At 47.1% G+C, this 24,577-nt stretch overlaps 2 protein-coding genes across 2 annotated transcripts in view; one reads left to right on the top strand and one right to left on the bottom strand.

Moving 5' to 3' along the window:
* Positions 1-142: 142 nt before the first annotated feature.
* LOC144178423 (uncharacterized) lies at positions 143-1,574 on the bottom strand. Its single transcript, XM_077706310.1, has 5 exons — positions 1,374-1,574; positions 1,206-1,309; positions 1,062-1,135; positions 763-821; positions 143-665 (listed from the first exon to the last, which is right to left on the bottom strand). The coding sequence occupies exons 1-5, from the start codon at positions 1,572-1,574 to the stop codon at positions 660-662; spliced, it is 444 nt and encodes a 147-aa protein (XP_077562436.1). The 3' UTR covers positions 143-659.
* Positions 1,575-5,331: 3,757 nt separating this feature from the next.
* LOC144178360 (uncharacterized) overlaps positions 5,332-24,577 on the top strand; it is a 38,405-nt gene continuing 19,159 nt past the window's right edge. The window contains exons 1-8 of the mRNA XM_077706181.1: positions 5,332-5,368; positions 7,354-7,406; positions 7,500-7,669; positions 11,985-12,151; positions 16,410-16,453; positions 21,676-21,808; positions 23,061-23,101; positions 23,451-23,601. Coding sequence (XP_077562307.1) covers positions 5,332-5,368; positions 7,354-7,406; positions 7,500-7,669; positions 11,985-12,151; positions 16,410-16,453; positions 21,676-21,808; positions 23,061-23,101; positions 23,451-23,601 — 796 coding nt within the window. The remainder of the gene's footprint in view (positions 5,369-7,353; positions 7,407-7,499; positions 7,670-11,984; positions 12,152-16,409; positions 16,454-21,675; positions 21,809-23,060; positions 23,102-23,450; positions 23,602-24,577) is intronic.

Here is a 24,577-nt window from a genome sequence, read left to right as displayed (position 1 = left end):
AAAAAACCATTGCAGCAGCTAATAAGTTTTTGCGGGAGTGAACTGCCTCTTTTGACGGTCATAATGATATGTGGAACATATAAACGCCCAGTGGGGCTCATCATACCACGAAGGAAAGACCACAGATAAGCACTTGACAGATTTATTGTTCTCAAGTACACCAAACAAGCAAACACAAACATTCATTCCGACTCTTATTATGCTAATTCTTGTGATACGCAATTATTTTTTCTCGACGGACAAAAAGCAGAGTTTTGTTCTGTGAACGCGTCAAAAGGAGGTGCCACTTTACGTAAATCACCGGCTTTTAGCTGCCTGCTACCTAGCTTGAAATTGTTGCAGATTTTCTTCAGGTCCAAATTTTGCCACGCTGGACGACAACACAGCAGAATTTTCTGTGGTCACGCCAAACAAAAGTGCCACTTTGCCTAAATCGCCAGTTTTCAGCCTGCTTTCCAGAATTTTGTTGCGCGTAATACCAGTTGCTGGGGTGATAGCCGTACTCCAGGTGGCACCTTGAAAGAGAAGGAAAGCAATAAAACAAAAACAATATTGTGTACACACAGGACAGTTTCCAGCAGCGCGGGCTGCTGTGTGGCTTAACTTGGTTTTCGGACTTTTGCGGTCCTTTGCTGGGGCTGCTCAGGGAACGCCACGTGCTATACCTTGAAAAGAAAATTATCACCGCCACCAGCTCCACGCAAAAAAAAAAACTTCGTTCACAATGCCATGGTCAGTTTGCAGCAGCATAGCGTGCCTTACCTTGGTTTTTAGATTTTTGCGGTCCCCTGAGGCCGCCGATGGAACGCCACGTGCTACACCTGGAAAAGAACAAAAGATCACCGCCACCAGGTCCACGCACAACGTCCATTTTTAAGCAGATCGTTGCTGCGCAGGCTTTACTTTACCTCCGTCCTAGGTTATTGGATTCTTGCGGTCCCCTGCGGCCGCCGATGGAACGCCACGTGCTGCACCTTGAAAAGAACAAAAGATAACGGCCACCAGCTTCACGTGCAACGTCCATTTTTTAGCAGATCGCTGCTGCGCAGGCTTTACTTTACCTCCGTCCTTGCGGCTCAGGCTCAGCGCGCGAAAACCATCACGGCGTGCCATGGGGTGGCACGTTTTGCTGCAGCTGAAAAAAAAAAAAAAAAGGCAAAACACATGAAAGCAAAACCCTTTCGACGGGAATATGTACTGCTTACCTTGAGATTGTTGTGCGTTTTCGGCAGAACCATAATTTAGTTCCGATGGGCTTTCGCGCCAAAAAAGGGGGACTGGCGAGCAGCGCGTCGTGCACCTGCTGCAGCTGAAAAAAAAATAATAATAAGAAAGGGGGCAAAACCCTTTTGCCGGGAATATGTACTGCTTACCTTGAGATTGTTGTGCGTTTCCTGCAGAACCACGATTTCGTTCCGACGGTCGCGCAAAAAAGTGGGCACCGGCGAGCAGCACGTCGTGCACCCGCCCGCCGCAAGCACCGGAGCCGAATCACAGAACAGGGACCCAGCAAACCACGAAAGTCCATAGGATATCCACAAATGGTCACAATATCCAATGTCATTTTGGGACATTCATGTGATGTCCATACAATGTTTCACCCAAGATCATCTGCTTGCGGACATCCATGCGATATCACTGCAGGTGTGTTATTATAACATCATTATGCGATATTGCTAGGATGTCCACTAATTTACATTTTTTCTCACACTGAGAATTCGCACTCATAGCGCAGTGTACATATGGGGCCCCAGCCACACAAAGTGTGTCTTAGTTCAAATCACCCCTCATCCCCGTCTTTCCTTAAGCTTCGAAATATTTTCTGGCCTGTTTCTAACTGATATTTTAAATGAAGAGCGGGTAGTTATTTGATTTGGAATTTGAGGGAATTCTGGTTGCCTTTCTGTTTGATTCGGGAATTGAATTCTATATTTTAGGCTGCTTGATTTATGTGGATGAAGAACAAGCGGGACTGTAGATTTTCTCATTTCTAATTTTCTACGAGCACTCGTACGCAGCCTGCAGTGCGGAACCAGTATGGAGCCCACTGAGTGGGCAGGACTCTTGTCACCCAAATTTGATGCTTTGGATGCGAGCAGGTGCATTGCATGATGCAACCCACCGTCTTGGTGTTGCTTGTTTAGTTCTTGCGCGATGGAGTGGCGTGTCTCGTCCAGTCTTGTAACGTCGGGGGAGATGAGGGTGACGGCCGAGTAATTTTGCAGCGTTTTACTGCATCGTGAATAGCCTCGTGGGGTGAGCAGTCGAAGGCTTTGCGAATGTCCAGAAGGACGACAAAGGCCGCAGTTTTTGGTAGCCTTCGCGTTTTCTAGTGCAGAGAATCCATCCGATCCCCCGTGAAAATGGAAAGCGCATTTCTAGCAAGAAATCATATCTTCCGGCTTCATTTATGACTCGGTTATTAGATTCTAGCTGAAATCGACAGCTTCTACCTAGAAAAATTCTTAGTTTAGCTAGCGAAGATTATTTCCAGCTTGCGGGTTTTTTTTCTTCGCTTAACTGACATATGCTAGCTGGAAGTAAATCTCAATCCAGCTAGAAATAAACTAGAAACTGAATTTCTAGTTAGAAATTCTGCTATTTCTTGCTAGAATATTTCTAGTAGGAGAAAATTTCTGGTTGAATAATCCAGCTAGAAAAAAAAACACATATTTTCACCTGGGATGGCACTGTGCTGGCGGCAAAAACCTGTCTGCTGCTCAGGGTTCAAGTTGCAGATTCGCGCATACTGGTAATTCGCATGAAGGAAGAAAAATGGAGGAAAGAAAAACTTTTTCTTTCCTCCATGGTAATTCGAGGCGTGCGAGCGCAATGGATTCGAGAATTTTGGCGGCAGCGCTCGTGAGTGAAATAGGACGAAGAGGAGAAAAGTTTGGGAGATTTGTTCTTTGTTAGGATGGGAGAAACAAGTTGGAGGCCAAATTGAGCAGGGAGGGTGCCGAAAGACCAGTAGAAGTTGCAAAGTCAAGGTGGCGCGAGCGCTGCCTCTCGGCTACGTTTCCGATAGCCTGGTATGTGATGCCGTCAGCCCCGGGCGCACTTCTCCTTTTTGCATTTTGAATGGCCCACACGAGCTCGGCCGCCATGAAAGGAGCTTCAAAAGCTGTGCTCGGGGGGAAGGCGCGCGTGTGGCGTTAGATTCTTCGTTTTGGGCTGCGGCAGGGTTTGCGCGAGAAAGCTCGGTCGCGTTTTTTCCCACTTGCTATGAAAAGGGCGAGGAGGGGGGGGGGGGGGGTTGTATGCCGGGGTCTCGGAGAGAGCGCGAAGCAAGTGCCGTGCATTCGCCCCCCATCCCCCCGAGCGCGCCGCATACTCCCTCCCAGCTTCTCCGTACTTGCTTGGCGTATCGTCTGACAAAAGCGGCGGCGTCGGCGGCGGCGGAGGAGGACCGGAGGAAAACATTTTCGCCCTCTCCGACGGGGAGCTGGGTTCCCGTGGTTCCCGCAGTTCCCGCGCTTTTCAGTCGCTCACTCGCTCTTTGCTCGGCTGTTGTGACCACAGTTGTCCCATACTGAGCTGCTCGAAGGACGGGAAATCGACGGTTGGTGTTCGGAATTCCTGTCTTCGGCTGCACCACACGGTTCTCAGATCACCGATCGGCTTCACTTCAAGGACCCGGCCGTATACTTCTACTTCAATAATTACCATCAATCTCTGTTCAAGGTATTTCTTCTTTGCCATTGTGATGTTACTCGCGGCTCCAAATTACTGCTTGGTATTTTCTTCCAGTTTTCCTTCTGAGATCGACTGCCAGTGAATACATCACAAAAACTTCATCCCAGCCCCTTGATCAACGTCTCAAGTAGCAGGTAAGAAACTATCATAATGTCAGCAGTAAGCTGAAGCTAACCAAGAAATACATTTTCTTGCAGGACAACTAGCGTTTTCTCCAGATTCTGCCATTCCAAGAAGGGTACCTAGCATTTCGTTCCTTTTCCTTTTATTCAAATTTATATTCTGCTGCCGCTGCTGCGAAGTTTGCTGCCGCTCTTTCTGCTGAAGAAACAAGCTTTCTGGATCAAACGCAAGATTTCAACTGGTGGCCCAACTTCTCAGAAGCAAATTTACAGAACACGTTAACATGAATCTAAGCACGTGCCTTCTTTTGCATTTTTTTAGAGACTAAATTTGTCTTTGCTTTTCCGTCCTGTTTCTTCTTTTGTGGGTTTATTACATTTAAAATTTATTCTCTGCTTAAGTTTTCACGGCTTCAAGTTGAATCACATTATTTGCTGAAATCTTTGCTGTGTTTTTCTCATGTCTCGTTTTAGCTGCACAGTTAAGAAACGATTCATATATGCACGCCTGTTGATGGTGAATTTGTATGTAAAGTATTTGACCCGCCCGGTTGATTGCAATTTTCTTTTAACCTGTCACTCTTTCAAAAGGCAGATGGTGTAAGCAGCTGTTTCAATAATACCATTTAACAAGCGTTTAACTGGTGCTTTTTTTAAATGTTTTCTAGGCCTTGGACTTCCAGCAAGGTTCATCTGGTGGATATTGAAATGATTTTGAAATAAATACCATTTTTCTTTGCAATAAAAATGGGGATGGTTTCATGTCACTAATAATAATATATAAATAGTTATATAATAATAGTATAAGGTCCTGAGAATGCCTCAACATGGCATCAAATGGACATTACATGATGTCGTCCGGATATCTGTGAAATGTCCACAGAAAGTTTCCATGAATTTTCAGGACATCCTGTGGATATCCAGACGAAAGTATTTGTGGATGTCTATTCCGAGGCAATAGGGACATCGCCTGAATATCCTGTGGACATAACGTGGGTGTTCACGGATATCCTCTGCACATTGGATATCAGGGAAGTTACATTGAATGGACATCCACAAGATGTTTTATGGTTTGCTGGGGAGGGCCGAATGAACCGGCAGGCTCGGCCGGTCGGCCGCGGCCGCTGGCGGCCGCAGCGCGGTGGCGCCGCCGTACGGCCAGGGACCTTTCTGGGGACCTTTTTTGGTTCCCTAGGCACCCTGGGTCGCTCTAGGGAGACGGATCGCCTTCTTGAGCGTTGATTTCTGTTAACCAATCAGCGTTTCCAGCCGTTCCTCCCCTTATACGCTACCGTCACACATAGGTCACGACTCACGCGACGCGCCGGCTGCCCAAAATGGCGGATATCAGCTCGCGAAAACATCTGCAGGCGAGGCGTAGGGAAACAAGGGTCCCCAAAGATTTTATTCGTTCATTCATTCATTTTTAGCTCAGTATATACGCTTCGTCCATCCCACCGTTCTCGCCTAGCGCCTTCCGCACTGTGCTGCTTTTGTCCCCGTAGAAGATACCATGCAGCACGTCCTCAACGTCCTGCTCTTCCGACGGAGTCAGGACCCATCCTTAGCACCCCCCTAATCCGGCAAGCTATCCGCGCCATTCACATGGGTAGGATTCCTGAAGAACTACAGTATGATCTACGCAAAGTCTTAACAAAGCTACGTCCCCACTTTGTCCCACTCAGGTGGATTCGTGGTCACGCTGGAATCCCAGGCATTGAGGTACTAGTGCATAGCCTCGCGGCTCGCCCGCGAACTTCTGCACCGGGCGGCGCCTGGGATTCCCTGGCCTTATCCACCCACGTGTGCTGGGCCTTTCGGTATGGGCCTTTGGCCTTTCCAGCACACCCCAGCCCTCCTGGGTTGAAATAAAGTATTGTTATTGTTATTGTTACTCTCCACTACAAACAAGAAATAAAGCTTCACTACAAGAACACCAGAGAAACTCTTCCTACACTTCCTGTTCCTGCCAAATCTCTAACCACCACGCACCTACGCATTCTTGGACGTATACAGTTAAATACCCTCCCTACAAAACGTTGCTCCCTACACCCGCGCGTTCCTTTCTCTACCGTCGACGACACTCCCCAGCATGACCCAATTGTCCCGAGCCGTACGCTAATTTAGAACACTGCATTACCTCCTTCCCCATTGCAATTCAATCCCCACATTTTCCACACCCTCCTCCTTCAACGTGGCGGACTAGGCTAGCCCCGGACCAGCTCAAAGATCACTTGGCGTTGGTGAACCTGGCCCGGGACATTCTCGACGCTTAATGTTGGTTGGTTGGTTCGGAAAGAATGGCTCGTACCCACTCAGGGGGATTGGCCAGGAAATGGGCGCTAACTGAGAAAAAAAAAAAAAAAACTGGGCGTGGGATTAAGAGAAATAAAGAGAATGCACTTGAAGTACTCGGTTATGTTGCGTTTGATAAAGTTTTTTACTCCTCCTCCTTGTCGGAGCTAACTTACCACCATTTGGGTCATTGGGGATGGACATTTGCAGGGGATGTTTTTCGTGATTTTCACTCATTTCAGATTCGGGTCGTTTACCCTATTTATGAATTCTACATTTTCAGTTACTTTCCACAGCGTCCAATTGAAATTAAATAATTTACGTGTTCCCAAAATATATATCAGCAGTATTTTTTTTTTTTCAGAGTTTGTATATTCGATTCGCCGCAAATTAGTTTCTGTTTTCGTACGTAGCTTTCGTTTCCTCTCCTACCATTTTTCTAGCATTTTCTTGCACGAGGGGTTTGGGAAGTCATCTCCTGTCTCGGCCAATTTCCTGCGTAGGTACGCATCCGAGCGCCACCACCACCACCGGCACGTGGCGTCTCGTGCTTTGTGCTGGCAAAGCGCGATTGGCGCGCCGCAGCTGTTCGAAGGGACCAGCACTGCCAGCACGTTAGAAAGGCCGACCTCCATGCAGCGAAGTTTCTCGGCGAACTTGGCGCGGCGGACACCGTGGTTTGACGCGCCGCTCAGTTTTCGTCCACCCCAACCTCCATGCAACGTGACCCGGCGAACGCCGCCGATGGAAGACAGGACAGGAAGTACAACGAAGTAGTACTTCCTGTCCTGTCTTCCAGAAGTACAACGAAGTAGGAGGCTGTGATTGGCTGCGGCCTCAAAATGCAGTTTGCCGCTTCCGGTCGCGTTCGCCGCCGCGCGTTCGACATCTAGCTCGCCTAAGGCCGACCTCCATGCAGCGAAGTTTCTCGGCGAACTTGGCGCGGCGGACGCCGTGGTTTGACGCGCCGCTCAGTTTTCGTCCACCCCAACCTCCATGCAACATGACGCGGCGAACGCCGCCGATGGAAGACAGGACAGGAAGTACAACGAAGTACGAGGCTGTGATTGGCTGCGGCCTCAAAATGCAGTTTGCCGCTTCCGGTCGCGTTCGCCGCCGCGCGTTCGACATCTAGCTCGCGTAGATCGCCGGCGAACAGCCGTATTTTCGACGCCGGCGGCGGAGCGGCCGCCGCCGGGCGACGTTCGCCGCCTTTTCGCCTACATTTCGCTGCATGGAGGTCGGCCCGACCTCCATGCAGCGAAGTTTCTCAGTGAGGCCTTCTACACCGCGGTGAGCTGCCGGTGTGTGGTTGAGCGCGGCATCCGTTTTGCGGCTGCGAATCGATGAATTGGAGACCTTGAGCAGGGATTTCTTTATTCGCAGGTGCGGTCTTCTGTCGCGCCCAACACCGGGTCCTGGTCGGCGGTAGACCAACGATGCTGCGCCGAGGCCAAGGGGGCTGGCTGCCACGCCACCCGTGGGCCCCAATGGCCGATCGCCGGGAGGACCGCTGCCACCGTTAGGCCTGGACCTGCCTGCGTCGCAACCAAGAGGCAAGTCATGAACAAGCCATCTCGCGAATTTGAGGCGCAAGGAGTGGTACCCGGGACAATAGGTCTCTTCGATTTGGCCTGCACTTTCTGCATGAGTTCAGGATGAGTTCCGCCAGTTCAGCGCAGTCGCCGCCACTGCAGAACCGGTCCTGCACTTTTGTCGTCTGCTTCTGCACCTCCTCCCTGGGAGGTGCAGGGAAAGCGTGAACTCATCCTGCACTCTCTGCACCGTCGGTAAATCGAAGAGAAAAGTGCAGGCGCCGCGCGCTGCACTCGAAAATCGAAGAGACGAGTGCTGCACTACCTGAATGAGTGCAGCGAGTGCAGTAAAATCGAAGACACCTAATGTATTCAACACTGCACATTTTCCTTTTAGTTAAAAATACACGTTGGTGAAAAAAAAAACAAACAAACGAAAAACGATACCTTGAAAATGTTGCAGAAGGGCGTAAGCACGTGCGAGATGAAATCAAGCAACAAAACTCCAGCTCCGGCTGCTTTAGGTAGAACGAGAAACAAAAGAAAAAGATACGTTGGTTACAGTTTGTTCGCCGCAGTTAGTTTTTTTTTTTTTTTTCCCAGTCGCTGGTATGGTATCGCTTCCCAATCCGTTCCGAGCCATGTCGGGTCGGCTGCGAGATCCATGGCCGAATCAGAATAATAATCATGGTTCCTCCATGTTAATAATCCTGGAGTTAATAATCATATGATTCCGCTGACTTCCGCGGGCAGCACTTCAGACGTGTAAGTTGTTTTCGTAGGAGCGTTCGTACTAGTTCCGATGTACAGCGAAGACTGCGGCACTGTGGTGAGTGTATTTTCGCTTGTCTGTTCGGCACTACAGTCTCTGGGCTTGCGGCGCGCTGAGTTTATTGGCGTCAGCGTGTCTTCGGTGCTGTTCTTAGAGGCAGCGGTGCTGCTTCGTGACCCTAACGACTCTGGCCTGGTCCTCTGTCGAGCTCCCGCACATGGCCAAGCTGTCGGAGGCCGAGGCGACTGCGGTCATCTTCGGGCAGTCGTAGAAGAGTGGTCAACTGTTTCACTGGGGAAGAAACAACCAGCGCAAGAAAGACGAGGACGTGAAAGGCTACAAACACAGCGCTGCGCTGTGTTTTTACAAACAGGAAGGCTACAACTACAGCAGCGTTGTTTGTAGCCTTCGTCGTCCTCGTCTTTCGTGAACTGGTTGTTCCTTCATGAACCCGTACCAACTCGCCCAGCGTACAAAACAAAACTGGTGCAATACATGTCTTGTTTCACTGGGGGCTCCGCACAGCCGGACCTTGGGTCGGACTCTAAACAGTTGTCGGCGCTGTGGTATAAGTAGCGACCCAGTTCTGGCTTGGAAGAGGCTGCTTTCTCTGTCACCGCAGTAGTACGCGCGCTGTTTTGGCACGGTATTGCGTTTCGCGTAGTGTGAGGCTCTGTTTTTTGTTTGCTACTGCCGCTCTCCAGGACGTTGTGCCTGGAGATGCGCGTGGTCCTAACAGATGGCGCGCGAGCTGTGTGTGTAGGCGGGCAAATTGAATTTATTTCAACAAACCTCATCCAAATCATCCCGAGAGGAGCGGGAGGGGAGAAGAGCGCGAGGGCTGCGAGCGCAGAGCGGAAGAGGAGTTTTCGCCGACATTTGCAGTGAAGGAAGTAGATAACGCGGCTTATTTTTTCAATCCCAGTTTTACTTCTGTACCTTTTTTGAGCCCCCAAGCAAGACTACTTTACTCGTGCTCCGATTTCATGGTGTATGGTGCCTGCCACTGCCAAGCTTGCTCTTAGAAACACTGGTACGAGGTTTGGGCTCTACCGCTCGCCATCACAGCAGAGGCATGCCAAGCAGTTTCTCCTGACGACTCACTGACAACATGCGGCTGTTCACTGATAAGCACCGTTCTTTGAACTGACCACGGAACCCTACAAACTGTTTCTTTTGGCACAGGGAATGGCAAAGCGGCCCCATCAGTGTACTGTATCGCAGGCATCAAGGACGTGGGAAAGGATGAGGTGTCATTTCCAAGGTGTCATTCGACCATCGACGTTAACCTAGGAGAGGAATGATTGTATATGCCCTGATTAAAAATAAAAAAAAAAAACATTTTGCCTTTGTGTTGCATCACCTATTCTAAAATTTAGTCAGTGGATTTAGAAAGTGGATTTTCATTTTTTGAATTTTGGCCATCAAGCTGTATTCATGCAAATAATTTCTACACTTTTTGGCATCTACCCAGCCCTTAGAGAAGTTTTAATAGCGCTGCAGGGAACATTTTACACCATTTAGAGCCTACATACAGGAGTTCGCTAGAACAATGCCGCCTGTGTAATCCTTGCCTAATGCGCGAGCGAAAAATGGCCAAACAGCCACTCCTGTTGCTCTCTCCTACCCTTTCCCACTCCGTAGCCTTCTTACGTGCTTTCATGTCCACCAGCCAGAGCCGCTTCTCAGAAACTATGCAAAATAGCTAACAGTTTGTCTAGTGTTCCCCAGGCAGCGCTCCGACGCCTTTGAGGCAAGCTGACAGACACGCTGTAGAAGTGGGTGCAGTGTTCGCGACTCGCGAGCAGTGACGTACGGGGACGTCCGCTGGCGCGCGCCGCATACTGGAGGCAATGTTTATACAGGCGGCGTTGGCTAGAATGACTTCACAGTACCTCTTAGGGGCATGGTGTTGCCACAGGGATATACTATCTGCTGCTGTGGGTAGACAAGTGTCCCTGAATATTTTTGTGGCTATAGTGTGCAGGTGATGGAAAGAAAGCTTTACTAGGATTTTCAAGAAAAAGAATCTAGGGCATGCCATGTCCAAGCAGAGCCACACAGTTAACGCAAAAATGTAGTTACAGAGCAGTTTTGACGAGGGTTGTCTCCTGGGTTTGTAACGTAAGGGATTGGCCACGCACACTGTGGATTAGTAAAAGAGGAGGTTGAGGTGGTGACTGGGCCGGCCGCTTCTCGATCTGTTCGCTAGGCTGTTCCTGGGTCTCATTACTGTGAATAAACGCATTTCATCAATCAAGACCGTGTCTATAATAAAAGCTCCTATGTCTTTGATATTTTCATATAAGACTGCACCTGGCTTCAGAAAAATGTATCCGCAGGAGTTCATATGTATATGTAGTAGAAAAGGGGCTGTATGTGTAGCACTTCCCTGGAGCGCATGAGGGCTTATGGAGGTATTTAAATTACAGCCCCCATGATCTTTATACTCTGGTACCAAAATGCTCCTATGAGGCCTAAAAAATGTCTTCTGAGAAATGCATTTGTGTATAACTGAAAACATGACTTTAATGAAGGTTATTGTATGGTGTTCTACAGGAATACAAGAGGTTTTATGGGAGTATTTAATAAAATGCCTGAAAGACTTCATTTCTGATATCAGACTGCTTGTATTCGCAGCTAGAAATGCCCTTGCAGTTCATTATGATTAGGGCATAGTAGGGAAGCCAAATAATTTCAGACTGCTTATATTGACCGTAAACACATCTTCTCAGAATTCAGTTTCGGTGTAGTAGTGAAGCCAACTTTAAAGGGGCTCTGTGTATATCAGAACGGCTTACAACATTTATACCACAGTTCCCACTTTTAGTGCTTGTGCAATTGTGCATGCTTTGTCTTCTTTGTGTTCCATTTTGCCATTAAGATAAACTACATCTAGCTCTCCTCATCATTTCTAAATGTTTTCCAATTGGGGGGGTTTTGAGCCTCACCAAGGTTGCACCTGGACTATAAGGCAAGCCGTAGTGGAGGACACCGGATGAACTTAGACCACCTGACGATCTTTAAGAGTGCCAAAACATCGACGCACTATAATTTTTAATTTTTTGCCTCTAACAGAAAAAGGGCCATGGTGGCCGGTACCGATCCTGTGTCCTTTAGGCTCAGCAGCACACCTTAGTTACTGAGCCACCACCGCTGGCTCCTAATTCTCCCTTCCAATCTCCCTGATTGAACATTATCCAGTATATGCAGGCCTTCATCATCATCATGATTAATATGGACATGGCAGAACATTGTTGGTTCGCACCACGAATTCGCACTGGAAGTGGACCACTTTGGAAGTGGTCCGACTGTGTATACTATTCCCTAGGAAGTCATTAATCTCTTCCTTAATGATGTTTACCTTCTTGACAGCGATGTTGGCGTGGCAGTTGAGACAGCAGGCGTAGAGGTTGTCAAAAGAGGGCCTTAAACTGATCCGTGAATACTTGATTCATCGAAGCAGGGTTGGATGGCATGGCAATGCTTGCAGTTCACCGGTTGAACGCAGTGGTCGCACAAAGCGCTGAATTAGGAGACCTTCATAAAAAACATTTCTCCCAGGTGCAGTGCCAGCTCTCGTCCGGGCCCCATCTGGGTCCAGGTTCATGGTGGACCTCTGGATGCCTCACCGACGCCACAGGGTTGCCGCGCCACCCGTGGACACCTGTGGTCATTCGGCAGGGGCATCGCTGACGCCAGCCGGCCTAGATATGCCCCGCCAACACGGGGCAAGTCAAGCACACGCCATATTGCAAATTATAAGGGTGGGCTACGGGACGGTTGCCTCTACCACCCCTGTATTTCCTATGGGCCCATGCTGCCTTACACACTGTGTCCATTGTACCCAAATGTGAAAACGGGCTGGCATTCTTAATCCCCAGAGATGTAGCTACTTTAGTAGTAGCACCAATTGAGCATCTGACCACTGAAACTCACGAACGAAAAAACTACTAGTGGCTACTCCACTGTACTGTACACATAATGCACTAGGTTTTCTTTGAGTAATGCCATTGCTCTTTTTAAATTCTTGGTACATGATAGGTGGGACACTGTATATTGTAGTGAGCAACTCTTACCACAAGCACCGCCAAGTTTTGAAGAGACACTGAAGGCTACTGGCAAGTTGGGCTAAGACGAAATTGTTACTGCCTCGAAGTCTTCTCAGGGTTTATTTGATGGCGAAAGATGTGTTAATTGCCGTGAAATTACCAATTGAAAAATGCATTTCATCCCTCGCGCCATTTTGTGAAGTTTCATGACGTAAATGGAGGCCAGAAGCGAGGGAGACAGCGGTGTCGTCTAGCAGGAAAACTAAAACCTTCCGAGTGAACCATTGCGGCCACAGGAGCCACTGGTCAGGCTCTGGGCACATACGACAAAACTACTTGCCCGCCCTACAAGTCCGTTGCCTGCCACTCTCTGTGTGTCTATCGTGGTGCCGCACGGGACATGAGATGGGGGTTAAACAATGTGAATGGGCCGTGCGGCCTTTTACTTTACCTACAAAATGCCTAGCGGACAGTGCAACCGCAGTGAGAACGACGACAGGGGCGCTCTTTTGATTTGCATTCTCGTTATGGATAGTCGGAATATAGTCACTTTAATGCATTCTGCTTGACAATGTGGCACCATCTTTTAGTTTAAAGGAGTACTGGCACATTTTTGTGTTCCATTTTTTTTCGCAACAATAGGTGCCTACGAGACAGCTTATCATAAAATGGCACGTTAGATTGTTGAATGCAGCACGAATAATTACTTGCAGCTCAGTTTATTCATGTCAGTTTCGGTTTCGGTGAAGCAAGCAAAAAACTCCAAGGCTGCCGCCATGACAGGAAGGTGCATTTGACGTCACTGTTCTCGTCGCACCGCAGCCAATGCTGGTCTGGGCACACGTGCGCGCCACGCTGGCCCGACTGGCCTCAGTTGCACGTGATATCATTCCCCAAAACTGACGTGATGCAGAAGGCGGAAAAGAGCGCTCCAACAGCACCGCGGCCACCTCTATAGGTGGTGTTCATTGAAAAGTTTAGCTGGAAATTTCTTTGCTTGGCAAAACTGAAATGGCCACGGACATGGCCAAAGCGTTACGGACATGGCTCGGCTTATACCACTGTGCCCCCATGCCGAAGAAAAAAAATAACCTCAGTGTGCGTCGTCTGCTCCGTTTCAACCCGATTCTCAACGGTGGTGTCAACAGAGTTGTTATTAATCGCACTCACATTGGAGTCGAAGCATTACTTTGTGTTCGGCGGGCTAGAGCTTGAAATGTCCAACCCATATCATGCGCTTAGCACGGGCAAGTAGCCCGACGTAACCAGTGACGGCGCATTCACATGATTGTCTGCATGCGTGCCTCACTATTGAATACAGGCTATATGTGACAGGAGCCCTGATGTCATTCGTTTGGGTTGAAGCGCAGATGAAGTCACAAGCTTGCTCGATGGTGTGGATGAGGTTCCTTGTGTGCGCAATGAATAAAACTTATTTAAAATATGTTCTACTGAACGGTTATGGTTTAAACTTCTGAGGGGGTATCTCCATATATACAAAGGAAGCTTTTTATATTAGCTTTGAAATTTCGTGTCAGTACTTCTTTAACCCTTTAACCACCAATTCAACTTCCAAAAAACGTACCAAAATCGTGAATTTTTTTAAAGCAGTCATATGTTTCCCCATGCAATTCTGATTCTGAAAATATATTGCATGAATAATTTCTGTTTAGAATTAGCACAGAAATTACAACAGAAAAAAACCTGCTGCTGGGGTGGCTTTGCCTCAATGCATGCCGTGGTAATAAGTAAAAAAACGTACTGAAAGTCAAAGTATTTATTTGGTACAATCACAGTAACACACAGAAAATTGCACAGATGTTCCTTCGGCGTAACAAAAGCTTTCATGACTAGTAGTCGCTCTTTGTGTGGTAGATTTCGAATTATGGTGTCGCACAAAGCCAGACTTGGCAGTCCTCGCACCAGAATCGCGTTTCTTTGCGTGACTTTTTTGATGCATCCTTAGAATGGGCACGTGTGCAGACAACATAGCTCTGTGTTGGCTCCTGCTTTTTTGGCGTTGGTGGAATTTTTCTTTTGAAATGTCGGCATTTGAGCCTTGTCAGAGATGAGTCGGATCTGCGACCTGCTCCAGCCAGAGTGTGGAGGCTCTTCTCAAGTACTACCTCCACAAGTCGTACGTGGAAATCCAAATGACTCAGTCGTCCTACTGACTTCTTGTACAGAGTAAATGCATTGAAGATAGCTATTTCAAGGAAGTGGCGAAATAGTTTCTTGTTGTAGACCTTCTGCCCCTTGCATAACGATGTATAGTATGACAGGTTTTGGTCCGACCGGTCGACGCCACCCATTGTGTTGTTGTAGTCGAGAGCGATGGTGGGCTTAGAAACTTGCACGTTCCTGCGGGTGACAACATCTTGCGTGGTAGGTGAATGAATGGTGCTGATGAACTTCACAAGCTTCTTGTCTCTCCATTGGAGGGCGAGGCATTTTCCACGTCGAGAGGCGCAAATTTCAACTTTTTTCCAACTCGTGTTTTTGAACGGAGGCATGCCCTTTCTTCCGGGACGAGCTGTTTCATAGACATCGGTTTTCCACTTGAGAAAAATGTGATCTAGTTCCGGTGAATTGTAGTAAATGTCAATCGTCAAGGTGTATCCCTTGTCGAAAAAGGGCCCCATAAGGTCCATCACTACCTTAGTGCCCATGGCTTCATCTCCGGTCACATCTACTGTCCCCTTGCCAGTGTATACCGTCAAATTGCAGATGTAGCCACTTGAAGATTCACACAATAGAAATAATTTCAGGCCAAATCTGGCACGTTTCAGCGGAAGATACTGCTTCCATGCTAATCTTCCCTTGAAAAGCAGGAGACTCTCATCACCGGGAACATCCTGTTCTCGCACATAGGCATCAAGGAATGCCTCGTTCAGCCTTGTGATAACGGGCCACAGCTTCCATAGCCGGGGGTGTGGATGAGTAGCTTCATCCATCAAGTTGGTGAAATGAAGGCAGCGCATCAACGCGTTGAAGCGGTTCCTGCTCATGGCTTTGCTGAACACTGGTGTCTGCAAAACTTGCTTTGTTGACCAGTACATCTTAACTTGAGGTTTGCCGACAATACCCTGCAATATTATCAGTGCAAGGAAGACCATAATCTCATCGCTGTCTACTGGTTTCCACGTAGAACCCCGGGCAGCAAAGTACGCTACCGCAAACTGGTTTGTTTCCGTGACGGTTAGGTCAATGATGTCCCAGTCAAAAAATACATGAAACCAGCCGAGAATGTCATTTTCGTCAGTTGGCTTCCGCACGATTCTGGGCACTGAAGAGAAGGGAAACCGTGGAGGTGCAGGTTGCGGGTTATCGGTGCCCATGCGCTGCCACACACGTGCACTGGTCAGTGCGTCACTCTCGTTGTCGTCATCATCGCCGTCGCTCTCGTCGTCATCTGAAGCAATATCCAGGATAAAGTCCACATCCATGTCACTGTCGGACACAAAATCCATTTCTTCACCAACACTGCTGTCTTCACAGCTCCAAGAAGCACTTCTTTTTCTTGGCGCGTCGCCGCCACCGGCATTCCTTTTGCGAAGTGCCATTGTGAAATGGCTATTTCACGCCTTTCGCGCGCGAAAGGCACGAAATCAGTTTTCCATGGACAACTACCGCCATCTGGGGTTGAAAATGGCAAGCAAAGGAATTGACGACCGTGATACGTCTCTCTGGTGGCAGAAGGAGCGGAAAATCGGTCCGGACGAGCGTGACTCGCCGTTGGCGATATTGGTACAAACTTGGGTGACGAGTACAGCTCGGGGTTGGCGGCTAAAGGGTTAAAGCTTATCTACCCATCAGTCCTCTCTGAAAAAGAATGTTTTGTGGACTTTTGTTGAGCACCGCATTGTTTCGCACCATTGGCTGTGCAGTAACGCGAAATGACTGACGTTTTTTATTTGTTCTCCCCTTGCACTTACAGAAAAAGAGAAAGAAATTGAGGATGCAGATACGTCCACGCCTAAGGTAGGATTTTTGCACTTAAAGGGACCCTGCAACGCTCTTTGAACAGTGGGCGTAAACCTGCGGGACGTCTAGATTACACTGCCAGAAATAGCTGAGCCAAATATTACATGTGCATGTGAAGCGGTAAGCGCGCAAATCGCTGGGAAAGACTCGGAAAAACCAACCGCGCTCTCTTCAATTTTCCTCATTATGCACCCCTGGCATGGCCTAAACGACGTCATTGAGGCCATGGCTGTCCTATCGGCTGTCGCTGGTCAACTTTCGGCTTATTTTTCGCATTTCCTGGGACGATCTGCCGTTGCAGGCGCTGCGTATTAACCTCCTCTATGCCTGAACCTGTACGCACAGTTTTGGAGTTTCTTTTGTGTTCTATGTGCGCGCCAAGTTTTAGTGGCGAACACAATACTCCCCTTTGAATGAGACCACTCTACAACAGACCTTTATTGCTTCAAAAACACCCTACCAGCCTGAGTGCACGCTTGCAACCAGGCAGCCATGCCTGCTTTTTTGTGGCACCAGACCGGAAATAGACCCCTCCATGTTGCGGAGAGAAGGAGAAAACTCCCCGACCTGTGATATATCGAAGGCTGCCGAAGAGAACGCCGCTATAGTTGGTGACAGCTTAACTCTGCAGCGACTTTTCAAGATCAAAGGGATTTTGTGTTCATCCGCTGTCGAGCCACAACGAGGTTGCCGAGAACCAACAGCTCTGTAGGCGATTTGTGTTACGAATGTGCTGTAGTGCATCAAGAAGCCGCTTATCGTCACCTGTCCCGTGTGTGTCTTGCCGCGTCGTGGTGTGTACGTACGTGAGGAAATCGTGGCGGCACTGGTGGGCTGTTTTACGTACTCGGAACGTCGTCAACGAACTCGATCTGAGAACGGCAAAGCGTCGAAGCTGCATCTGTTGCTGGTGTGATTGTGGAAATTGTGTCGGTGTAACGCAACCTTTGTGAAGAAATAATGCGATTTGCTTTCGTCTATGGCATTAGCGGTGACAAGTTGCAAGCGTTTTCGTTTGTTGCTGTGAGCGTAGGCTGTGCCCAATGTTGAGCGTAGGCCTACGTGGTGTCCGTCCGGCCCGACGCGGATCGTGCAAACGTGTGCGGCGTGTTTTTTGGCCGGATACGGCCGCTCGTACAGCCGAACACGTTATTAAGACGATTGCCAAATCTAACAATGTAGGGTATCTTTCCTTGGTGATTCGCGCATTGATTTAGCTTGCCGGGGTACGAACGGAGCAGCGGTGTGGCGTTTTTTTTCCCCCTGGCGTAAGCAGGTATGATTAAACCATTATTGCAGATACTCGCGAAGAAGTAAACGTTCGTGCACAATTATCCGAGACTGGGTTGGGTAGCTTTAAGAAAATCGGTATGAACCTGCCTTCCTGCGAGAGACGGGTGCCTATGGCATTGTTTGTGCCAATGGGCACATTATCGAACATACAAAAGTATGAACGAGTGCGAGTATTGTTGAGGTAATCAAATGTGGTTTGCGTTTCGTTTCTTGACTGTCATTGGTTCGTCGTAATCATCAGTAGAATTTTTGAAACGTATAAGAGGGCTAAATAAACATCGAAACTGCATGATTGGTGGATTTTGAACCACGTCGTTGAAGGAAGCCGGAAATGTGTGGCCCCGCAACATGACCACGTAGTTTTTTATACATTGCCAAAAATACACACGCGCGCAGCTTTTTATTATGCCTGCTAAGCTTATGGTGCGTATGTTCCCATCGCTACACTAAGTGGCATCAGAGAAACTGACTATGCATGTACTGAGGCTGCGTATTTCGTGTGCAGTGTGGAATTTCTCATAAGTGTCGTGAGCTTTTAAAGTTGTTTTGAAATAGCTGAATGCGTCTAGTAGGAATGAACCAATAGTTTATCTTCCCTTTATTTTCATGCAGTTTGTGTGATGGGCTTTATGAGTTATAAAAATGTGTCTATTGCAGCTGTGTTTCATAGTGATGGCTGTAGTTTAATGATTGCATTTTGGTGCTTGTGCAGTTTAAGTTTCAACAAAGGGGTTACAGTGTATTGGCAGACATTCAGATTTCCAGTGTCTCTGTCATGATAGACTGTTATATACAGAGTGGAGGACATGTTAGAGCGTCTTATCATGGAGCATACTTTAATTTAGATTCAACACCGCTTCCCACTTTTAGATGTTGTTATTGTTCCAGCAACTGTGGAGAGCCTTCACACAGTGACTGAAGGTGGTTCAGGTTGAAGAGCTGCAGTAATTGCTAGCTAGCACTTGTGTATCAGGTAGAAATGAGGTATGTCACCCCTTCAGAATGCTATGTTCATACTTTTCAAGCATGCACTGTTGATTCTGGTTATACAGCTGCAAGAATAATAGAAAGCAGTGATGCGGCAAATCAAAATGGTTCAACTTCAGGCCTCCAGAGTGTCATGTCACTGCTTTCTGTGCGCACTGTTGCTTCCAGCTCGTTCAGACGCAGTAAAAATTGGAAAAACTTACTCAGCAGGTCGCAACGATTTTACGTCACTTGTTCAAGATGCTATGTAACTCCTTTGCAAGGTTGAACTGTTTCTTATGACTAGAAAGCTATGGTAAGAAGTGAAAGCTCTAATAAAATACGTTGGAATGTATTTATGCCAGGCCTTCAAGCTGTGATGTCGCTGCTTTTCATGCACACATTGTAGCTTCTAGCCATGAAGTTGTGGTGAGGGTTGAAGACACTTACATAGTACGTTAGAATAAATTCATGCCACACTTTCAGGCTATGAAATCGCTGCTTCTCTCGCACACACATTGTAGTTTCTGGCCATGAAGTTGTGGTGAGAGTTGAAGATGCTTATTTAGTACGTTAGAATGAATTCATGCCACACCTTCACGCTGTGAAGTCACTGCTTTTCACGTACACACTGTTGCTTTTGGCTTTAAAGCTGCATTATGCATTGAAAACACTGGTGCAGCAAATCAAAATGGATCCAATGTCAGGCTTTCAGGGTGGCACTTTGCTGCTGCTGGCTGGAAAGTGTGGTAAGAATAGAAAATGCCCATGACACCTTGACAAGGGGCTGTGAGAATTAAATATTTCTTCTCCCTATTCCATTTTGGTGCTCTGATTGGTTGCAGAAGTGCATAAAATGGAAATGCTTGCATGGAGATGCCGGCACATTTTTAAATAACTCACTTAGATCTCACGTTCATACTCATATCATTTGGCCTGTTGAGTGTGGTTGTCTAAATAGGTGCAGTAAGAATTGAGTGCACTTGTATAGCTGTTCGTTCGGGTTTCGTATGGGGCAGTCAGTGTTCGACGTCACTGTTTGGTGTATATAGGGGAAGATTATTGGCTTCGGGAAGATTATCAGAAATTAAAATGCTTCCACAAAAGCTTGACATGACATGGCTGCAAAGCAACTACATGTTGAACCGAATATTTTCTTTATGTATGCTATTTCAAAAGCCTCATCAACAATAAAAATATCTTCACGGTAGGCTGCTGCACATCAGTGTAAAGCCAATGAAAGTTGAATGTAGCACAACTTGGAAACAAACTTAGGACGGATGCATTTGTAGGTCACTATTCGTTTTTTTCCATAAAAGCTCGCAACAGTAATTTTTTTAGGCGGCTGCTAGTGCTTAAGGGTGTTTTTCTATCAATTTTCACCCTCAGTTGGGGTTCTCTGCGTTATCATTCCACTGTAAACTGCGCGGTGGTGATATGACACTAAAGAAACGCCGGCAGCTCTTTTATTACATCGCCGGGAAACACCTCGGAAATGGTCGCCTGGATTGAAAGCATGACACTGTATACTGTCAATCTAACCAACTGACGTAAGCGTCTTGCCACTCGCGTGTCTCGTGAAGTAGAAATGCTTAGTCTTGTAACGGTTCACATCCCGCAGTTCTCTGCTCGCGCCATACGGTGTTGTCGTCTCGTTTAAGCGGAATAAAATAACGCTTGTTTCTTCGCACCTACAGCTGATTTCGCAAGGCAGGACACCTTATGCGGCATCGCGACCTCCACGGTTGCGTGCGTCGCCGCGATAGGTGTTAGCAGTGTGTCACTACGTTCGAAACAGTCGCATAGAACAATGCGTGGCCCGTTCATATCGCGGCCGATTTCTGAAAGACACCGATGAATTTTCGCCGCTGGTTTCCTTTTCACCCTGGGCTTACACAGTCCGTGCACTGCATCCAGCCATTGCGGCGACGAACCGCCCCTTTCTTCCACCCTGCGTTTACGACGCTTGATTTAGCGGTGATGATGGCTGTGGAAGATATTGTACTAACTATATTTCTTGACAATGATTGCACACGCGAAGTGAAGAAATAGTCGAACTGCGACGAGCCCGACAAAATATAACGACGACCATTATGTTATGTTTCTCCAAGCAGACGACGGCTAAGCGACGTGCAGCGGTCGAAATTCGAACTATTCAGACCCAAAAAATCGTGTGCGCGTTGCTTATATGTTTATTTCTGTTGTCTAACAGTAAAACAATCACAGATAGCTTTGATTTAAGCATAAAATACACCGGGAATAGTTTCTATCAAGAATAACCTTTGTTTTGGTGGGTAATTTTTTTTTCTCCTGAGCCAGTTTTCAATGAGGATGACTTTTTCTTTTTCCGGTGAAAATCATTCATTTTTCGGAATGAAACATATATAAACGACATCCTAATCGGATGGTTATACTGTCAGCTGCTCATATTAGTAATCATGGGTATAAACAGCTGCAATATAACGAACTATTTTTTCTAACCGCGGAGAGTCAGCTAGCGGCCAAACAACGCTTGTGGGCAGAGCTGCACTCTTACCCTGTCATCAACTATAGCTGCTCCCTTCTCCGGGAGAGAGTGCGCAGTTTTCGTCGCGTTGTCCGCGGTCGAGAGTTGAGAGGGTACAAGTATGCGCGATTTCTCATCGCGCGTAGTTCCGGTGATAGTGAACAGATTTTCATAATTCTTGCAGAAGGAGATTGCTAAGACATACTTCACCCCAAAATATTTTCCAAGTCGTCGATAGCAAGTGCTGCGGGGCCCCTGTAATAGGCTGTGTTCTGTGTGTATTTGTGTTTATCCTACTGCATTTCAGTTCCAATTTAGCTCGTTTCGCTTGCCATTGCGTCGCGATACTGCATTGCAATGGCTGGTGTTTAACTGAAACAGAGTGGAAATGTTTGGGATTTCCTCGGCGAACAGACTTCACCAGTTAATGAACGGTTGTTTCCTCTAATTGCAGTCGTCTAAAATTCACAATAAGGAGGCTGGCCGCGCTACGAGGACTTGTTCGCGAATGGAGTACTCGCTCACGCCCGCTTTGCAAGCTGGGGCCAGCGTTGAGGTGTTCTTCGGCGAGAGGGTGGGGCACAGTGGTGAGTGGTTTCGAGTACATTGTGTTAGTACATTGTGTTCTGGTTGCCAGCTGTCTTGGAAGCGTAAGTTTAGTGTGCCTGTGTAAAAGTCCATGCTTCTTCTTAGCATCATTGGTTGTGTACAAAAGCTCTCTCAGTGGGACTGGTGGCGTGCTGTAAAAAAAAACTGCTGCATTGCCCCATAGACTGAGTGGTCGGCTGAAAAGCTCTGGACACTTGGGGCGTATGTGAAGCCAGACTTCCATTGTGTCAACAAGGTGTCTTTAAAAATGCAAAAAAGGAGCGTTTAGCATTTCTAGATAAGAGAGTACACTCATCAATCATGAAGGAGGAGTACAATAGTAGACCTTTGTTCCATAAACCACGTATCGTCATACATTTCGATTGTTTGTGAGCACAGGTTGGCGGAATCACTCATGAGTCCACTCACTCAGACTCATTTGGACTCAAACTCACACGTGAGTTTGAGTTTGAGGGAGCGCGAGGCTAGTGTGGCATGGTGAGTTTGAGCTTGAATGAGTTTGAGCCCGACTGAGTTTGAGTACGCCTGAGTCCATTTTGAGTTTTGAGTCCATTTTGAGTTTTGAGTCCATTTTGTGTTTTGAGTCCATTTTGAGTTTTGAGTACATTTTGAGTTTGAGGGCATTTTGAGTACTGAGTACATTTTGAGTTTTAAGTACATTTTGAGTTTTAAGTACATTTTGAGTTTGAGTACATATTGAGTACTCAGTACATTTTGAGTACTCAGTACATTTTGAGTTTTCAGTACATTTGAGTTTGAGCACATTTTGAGTTTGAGTACATTTTGAGTTCTAGTACCTTGTGAGTTTTGAGTCCGAGTGAGTTCTCAGTTTTGCGCTCACTGTGAGTTTGAGTTTGAGGGAGCGCAGATGTGCGGATCAGCATTGAGTATGAGTTTTAGTGAGTGGTGATTCGGAAAAAAAATTTGTGAGTTTGTTTGAGTGAGCCGCGCCAACTTTGCAGAGGTATGTTTGTGAATGCCTTTACTTAGTGCACGAAAAACCGTCGCATAGGTTCGTTCTTCGCTTTTGACTTGAGTCTTTCAAGGTTTGACGACTAATTGGACGCACTTTCAGCGAAGGTTAGGCACACTTTTAACGAAGGTGTTGACGCACTTCTGACCCAGTTTTGATGTCGGAAAGCTTTCACGCGTCTCAATTTTCTTTGGCAAGGGATGGCAAGGTTCTTTTTTTTCATTGCCCTTTTACGTCGTCTTGTTTCCTCCGTGCAGAAAAAAAGGACGCTGCGATTCAGGCATCCAGGACACCCAAGGTAAGGCCTTCATACAAACAGCATTTCTCTAGTACTCTGTTGCATGCTGGCCAATCTTCCTCTGGCATTCACAGGTTAAGGGATAATGGGGGAAAAATGTGCTCCGCCCTTTTTGTCTCCATAGTCGCGCTGTTTACAATGCGTCTACTTGGCAGCGCAGCCGCAACACTCCGGGCACTTGGAGAATACGCTAGGAAGAGTAATTTGGTTTTGTTTCAATTTTCAGCTTGCTCAACGTTTCGGAACATACATACCGAAATTATTATTTTTTTAAATGAGAGCTTCCCGTCCCTAGTTTTTCCTGCCGAGGTTGATTTGTTTAAAAAAACGTTTCTGGTCTTGCTCGTAGGCACGCAAAACTCGCAGGAGTACCCCGAGGCGGCGTCACGGCTTGATCAGGCGGAGGCGGTCACGCAGGAAGCTCCCATTCACACCACCTGCTCCAGCAGTGCACGGCGGCCATTCGGAAGAACATCTCGTGGACCCTGCAGTTAGCAGAGGTGAGTGCCTCTTCCTCACAAAAATTCCAATGGGAACCTATCAAACTAGTATTTGAGATGTTGTTGCCCCCGTGTTCTTTAAAGAGTTTAGCAAAAAGAATGCACCCACAGAAATGATTTTACATTGTTTGTATTTGCGAGACAAGTACCGGTAAAATTGTTTTTACACAGATGCCTCAAAGTCTGCTTCCACTGTTTCATGTGCAGCCCATGGCCGGAACTTGGACAGCACAAAAACAATGAACACAAATGCCAGTATTTTTTACAGTGGAAGCACATGAAATTTTACTCTCAGTAACTACATTATAAAAACCAAAGCACAACACTCAATTGTTTTTAGACTGAGTGTTTTAACAGTGTTAAGACAGGGAGAGCTAGTAGAAACATGGTTGTAATAATCTCATCAGATCGATAATGTTGGCCTTTTCTGAAAACCTCCAAATAGCTTGCTGGCTGCCTGGGCACAGTGGCATTCCGGGAAATGAAATCGCTGATGTGCTGGCGAGGGCGCACTCCGCAGTGGCATAGACTTATCACCGGTCGTGCAGCAAGACATAAAGCCACTTCTACAAAGAAAACTCTGGCAACAAGAATGGGATGAACTACTACTGAACAAGTTACATTTCATGAAACCACAGTAGGGTAAATAAGCTGCAGAAAAACAAAACAGATTCACTGAAATATGTATATGGAGAGAGAATTTGCCACACGTATGGTACATTATCTTTTTAGCAGCGCACAACCACCAGTCTGCAACAGATGTGGAGGATGGCTCTCAGTTCTCCATATCCTAATTGAGTGTAGAAAATTTGAGGACATTAGACGCCGACACTTTCCTGAGATTTGTAGATACGCCATACCTCTACACCCATCGTTATTTTTAATGGATGAACATATGTTTTCACTGAACTTACATTTGAGATATTTTAAACACTTTACCTCCGGTGCGTAACTCCAGAGTAGGATAAGTCGGGGC

Source organism: Haemaphysalis longicornis, unplaced genomic scaffold (genome assembly GCF_048455015.1).
Source record: "Haemaphysalis longicornis isolate Haplotype H1 unplaced genomic scaffold, Haemaphysalis longicornis Haplotype H1 scaffold_1, whole genome shotgun sequence".
In the NCBI taxonomy this organism is placed as follows: domain Eukaryota; kingdom Metazoa; phylum Arthropoda; class Arachnida; order Ixodida; family Ixodidae; genus Haemaphysalis; species Haemaphysalis longicornis.
Note: the sequence above shows the minus strand (reverse complement) of the source record. Positions and strands in the feature narration are given on the sequence as shown.

Excerpts from the sequence above, each read along its gene's own strand:
- LOC144178423 (XM_077706310.1), bottom strand. The coding sequence starts at position 1,574 with ATGTCCCAAAATGACATTGGATATTGTGACCATTTGTGGATATCCTAT. Across the intron at positions 1,310-1,373 it reads AAACGCACAACAATCTCAAG|CTGCAGCAGGTGCACGACGC; the intron begins GTAAGCAGTACA and ends TTTTTTTTTCAG. Across the intron at positions 1,136-1,205 it reads AAACGCACAACAATCTCAAG|CTGCAGCAAAACGTGCCACC; the intron begins GTAAGCAGTACA and ends TTTTTTTTTCAG.